The sequence below is a fragment of the Gekko japonicus genome, unplaced genomic scaffold, assembly GCF_001447785.1.
Source record: "Gekko japonicus isolate JY-2015 unplaced genomic scaffold, Gekko_japonicus_V1.1 scaffold2382, whole genome shotgun sequence".
NCBI lineage: Eukaryota > Metazoa > Chordata > Lepidosauria > Squamata > Gekkonidae > Gekko > Gekko japonicus.
The window spans coordinates 15,742-20,913 of record NW_015171575.1 but is presented as its reverse complement, the minus strand read 5'-3'; the positions used below and the strand labels follow the sequence as shown (position 1 = coordinate 20,913).

Genomic DNA, 5,172 nt, shown 5'->3' with positions numbered 1-5,172 from the left:
CCCTCCTTATTTCCTTCTCTCCCTCTTTCTTTCCCTCCTTTTTTCCTTCTCTCTTTCTTTCTTTCCCTCCTTCTTTCCCTCCTTCTTTCTTTCTTTCTTTCTTTCTTTTTCTTTCTTTCTTTCTTTCTTTCTTTTTTTCTTTCTTTCTTTCTGCGCAGATCTGCATGTTCCCCCCTCCCCAGCTAGCAATCCAAAAGAGTCCAGTGGCACCTTTAAGACCAAGGTTTATTCAGGTACAAGCTCTCCCTCCTCTGTGAGGGCAGATCTGTGACCACACTTCTGGTAACATGGGGGTGTGGCCTAATATGCTAATGAGTTCCTGCTGTTGAGTGTGGCCTATTATGCTAATGAGTTCCTGCTGGGCCTTTTCTACAAAAAGAGCCCTGACTGATGGCCCAAGAGCTCCTTTACTTCTGTGGGGTTAAATTGCAGGATTCATACACATACAGAAACCTAACTCTGGTTCTTATAACATCACAATTTAACTATATTCTGTCATCAGTCATTCCCTTCTCTTGATAACACACTGTCAGGGATTTTAATAAATGTTGGCAATTGATGTCCACTGGTGAGAACAGGGAAAATAATGACTCCCCATTGTGCATTCACCCCATTGTGCATTTACCACTTCTTGCAGCCATTTTGTTTATTTATTTATAGATATCCTGCTTTTCTTCCCAACAGCATAGCTGACATCATTCTCCTCTCCTCTATTTCAGTCTCAAAAATCAACCTGGTGAAGTTGATTGAACTAGGAGAGTATGACTGACTCATGGTCACCCAGTGAGCTTTCATGGCTGAGTGGAGATTCAAACCCGAGTTTCCCAGACTGTAGTCTAGTATGCTAACTACTGCATCATGCTGGTATTCTGAGACCTTCAAGTGGACAGATTAATACAGCCTCACCTGTGATTAAATGCCGAAGGGAGAACTTATGTGGCTGAGAGGTTCCACCCAAGAAAGGCCTAGAAGTACATTGTCAGCAGTTTAGACAGTAGTGGGATTTCTCAGCTAAAGTGCATAAACAAAGGACAGGACAGATGTTCCCTACACTGTTGTCAATGGGACTTGACAGTTCTTAAATTTGGAGGGATCAGATCTGGCATTTTGTGCTCTGAGCAGCCTCAGTGTCCCAGTGCATCATTACAAATAATCATGACCAAGCCAAGGTTATGTACTTTATAGCATATGTTCCAATGTCTTGCTTAGAAATCAATAGGGCTTAAGTGCTTAACTGATAAACAAGAAAATACAAATCAGGAATAATAGTATAATATAATTAAAGTTTTATGCTGATTTCTTTTGTTCTTAATGAATACTAGCCTGCTGTTTTGAAATTTACAGATTTTGGTTTGCTGACAATGCAATACAATTTGAGGGCGACCATCTATCACCATTGTCTCAAATACAATTAGGTAAATAAGGTGAAAGAGCTGGGGGAATCTTTTCCAAAATATCATATTGTGAACAATGGCTGAGAAAAGTGTAATCAGATCTTTCTTTTGCAGATGTGGATTGGAAATGAAAGGCTGCAATCTCTAAAAGGAAAAAAAAATGAGAACCTTCAGCAAGTTTTCCATAAGGCCAAATTGATGATGATTGCAACTTGTGGCCTACAGCTCTCAGATACAACCAGTTTCAGAAGATTCATTATCAAGACTAATGGAAAGGGTTAGACATGTTCTTCATTTATACATCTTTCTTTTAAGCTGGAACTCTTGTGTGTTAAACCTTCCTTTTAGGGGCGGGTGGGAAGAGACATAACAGAACTAGCAAGTAAAAACAAAATTAACAAAATCAATAGAGGTACCCAAGGGCCAGCCCATATGTTTGTTTCAGGCACTTGGAAATTCTGTTGGAAGTTTAGCTAGACATATTTGATTCTTTAGGAAACCAAACAGTCCTCAGATGCTCCTCAGACCCAAAGACATAAAAATTCTCATTCTCTTGATTCTTTTTTTTTTTAAAATGTATCATTAAGCAGTGCTCCCCTTCTATGTCAGAGCTTTCCACTTTAGGGATAGCAGGCATATGCGAAAAACAAGACATGTAAAGCACTTTGCAGATAGCTGTCCTACAGACATAAAAATAATAACACTTGCATGCCTGTGGTGGAAAAGAAAATAGGTATTTTTATTTCTTTTTCTCTTGTTCTCTTAAGCTAGGAGGTTGTGATAATGTTATATTCTAAGCCCAGAACTACATGTCATGCTTTTCATTTCCCAAACAATCATGGGAGTTCTTCAATATGGCAGGTAAAGGAGAAGTGAAGCAAGCAGGCAAATGTGAACACATCACATCTGGTTTGCCATTATCAAGTATTATAACCAAAGGGAGGAGGGTACCTCTCGCTGTCTTGCACCCAGAGAAAGAAAGCTGGTGTCACTACGGAGAAGGCAGACAGGACTGTTTGGCAAATGCTTTGCTACTTTTGACTCCAAACCTGGTAAATGCACAGTCGGCAATTTGTATACCCCCCCCCCCAAAAAAAACCTCTAGTTCAGCAGCAGGGTGCTGCTTGGCACTGCAGTCATAAGCACTTGCAATTCCACACACACACACCCATCCTTGCTGTACAATTTATATTTTCTAATTTGCTCTTAGGCTGTGTACATTTATCTGTTTTACACATACCCGCACACAGAGGCCGCATGGTACTTGTATGCACAGTGTAATTGACAAAGCCTATGTGAAAGCAGTACACCCATTACAAAGTCAGTGCAAACATTCGCCTAACGGGACGATATGGAGAGAGAGAGAGAGAGAGAGAGTCTGAGGCTACAAAACGGAGAGATGCCGGTGCCTCCTCCAGGAGCTCGGCGTGCCATCACTCGACACTCAGGGCCAGTGCTCCGGGCAGGGAAAGCATCCCCGTCCTTTGGCTGGGTTCTGCTCGGTGCCCTTGGCCCAGCACAAGCCAGAACACTCAGGAAGGGGGGGGGGGGGGGGGGGGGGAGCCAATCGCGGACCGCTATGGCTGCTGCTCCAGCAGCACATTCGGTCACCCGGGCCAGGCTCGCCTGAAATTCCTCCCATCGGAAACTGCCGAGGGGGGGTGGGGGGAAGCCTTCCTCGGAAAAGCACCCTCCCCCACCCCACCCCATTCCGCCGACCACCCTCTGCCAGGCAAACCCTTCTTTCCAGCATCACTATAAAGACATAACGAACATCATGTATTCCGCATTATTACGAGCAGCTCATACGGTTAGATCCGTTTTTCCAAAACGGGCTTCTGTGCAGCCTTCCATCCTCCTCCTTCCAGCTCTATGCCTCTATAATCGGCATCTTCTCTGTCCCCCTCCCCGCCCCAACACACACATACACACACCCCGCTGCCTTCACCATCACCACCATCACCACCACTGCCCCAGCCCTCCATAGCAAACAGAAAACTGCTTACCCCTGGATGAGAGAGAGGAGCAGCAGCGCCCGCACCATCATTTTGAGAGGAGATGCTGCATCCAGGAGGGAAAGGCTCCCTTGGCGTGCTGGGTTTGGAGGACTCATCTCTTTCTCCCGCCCGCTCTTTCTCTCCCTCTCTGTTCTCCCCACACGTTTTCCCGCCCCCCTCCCCCCCCCCCCCAAGCTCCAGCAGGCCCCCTTGGTTTTTTTTTTTTTTTGGTGATGTGGAGTGGCGACGGTGGTAAACCCCCCCCCCTCTCGCTTGCTACAGGGTCCCCCCGGTGGGAAGATACATTGCTCTGTTTCCTGGCTGCCGAATTGAAGATTGGGAGGGAAGGAGTGTAAAAAAAACCCAGACCTATACAAGCCCCTTTGCAAACACAAACGCTGTCTTTAGTAATAAAAACATCTGCTCAAGCAGCACCTTCCAAATTCAGGGAGACAACATGGGGGTGGGGGGTGCCAGAAGATGCACACGTAGTCACTACCTAAGCAGGGAAAGGGAAGGACCCCACGAGATCCATCGCAGACAGGAGGTAGGAAGGGACTGGGGGTGCTGAGGAAAGCAGAGAGAGAGAGAGAGGAAGAGAGAGGAGAATTGTCTGCTTCACTGCAGATTTAAGCAGGTCAAAGTGGAAATGATGCACACGGGGCTGCAGCAGCCCAGCTCAACACATGCGTGGTGTCAGCCAGCTCTTGGGGTGGATTTTTAAAATATATATTACTACACATGTGCGGGGCTAGATTTGGAAAGTGAGCTGGCTTCAGCAGTGATTCCAAAACGGGGGGGGAGGGGGGAGAGCCTTTTGCCTTCACAGACATCTTGCCTTCCTGACCAAAGAAGTGATTTGGCAACCTAGGACACACACCCTACTTTTCTAAGCGTTTTTTGGGGGGGGAGAATGGTGATGGTTGCTAAGCAACTCCCCTAATTGAGAGAAGAGGTCTGGATCTCAGAATAAGGGGAATTTGAGGCGGGGCATAGGAGCAAGACAACCTTTAAAGGGTCATGGTCAAAACCACACAGGGAGAAGAGAGTTTCATAAGCACATCCACAGTCAGCATTCTCCAACCTAGCCTAGTTGGTGCCAGGGTGGATACATTTTTTTTATCACCCCCCTCCCTTATTTTTATTTTTTTGCCATCAAGTCACAGCTGACTTATGGCAACCCCATAGGGGTTCAAGGCAAGGGGCATTTGGAGGTGCTTTGCCATTTCCTGCCTCTGCGCCGGCCCTGCTTAGCTTCTGAGATCTGATGAGATCAGGCTAGGCTGGGGCTATCCAGGTCAGGGTCCCTCCTCTGTATGACAAAATTATTTTCAGTAACAATCATAAAAGGGGCCCAGGAAAGTGCTTTCTGGGAAAATCACAGGCACAGGTTCGGGAGTGTATTGAACAAATCCTGTGCAAGCTAGAGACACCATTCTTGCGGGAGATCTCCAGCTGATTCTCCTCTACCTTACCTCCAAGTTGGGTGAGGATTGGATTTTCAGAGTCTGAGTTACGACTCCCCAAAGAATATGACCCCAGAAAAGTGCTTTCTGGGGAAATGGCAGGCACAGGTTTGGGAGGTTCAGGAGTATATAGAATGGATCCTGTGCAAGCGACAGACATCAGAGTTGCAGGGGACCTCACTCACATGCTCCCCTACATGTTTTCCAAGCTCTGTCCCCCCCCCCCCGCATTGCTTAGTTTGGTAAACATTTTTTTGAAACCCCCGAAGGGATATTTTTATTACTTTTTCATAAGATTATGTAACTACAAAGAAA

The 5,172-nt window shown here is 46.1% G+C and overlaps 1 protein-coding gene across 1 annotated transcript in view; it reads right to left on the bottom strand.

Annotated features, from left to right (window-relative positions):
• Positions 1–3,507, bottom strand: part of GABRG2 (gamma-aminobutyric acid (GABA) A receptor, gamma 2) — a 194,864-nt gene extending 191,357 nt beyond the window's left edge. The window contains exon 1 of the mRNA XM_015419807.1: positions 3,401–3,507. Coding sequence (XP_015275293.1) covers positions 3,401–3,507 — 107 coding nt within the window. The remainder of the gene's footprint in view (positions 1–3,400) is intronic.
• Positions 3,508–5,172: the final 1,665 nt, after the last annotated feature.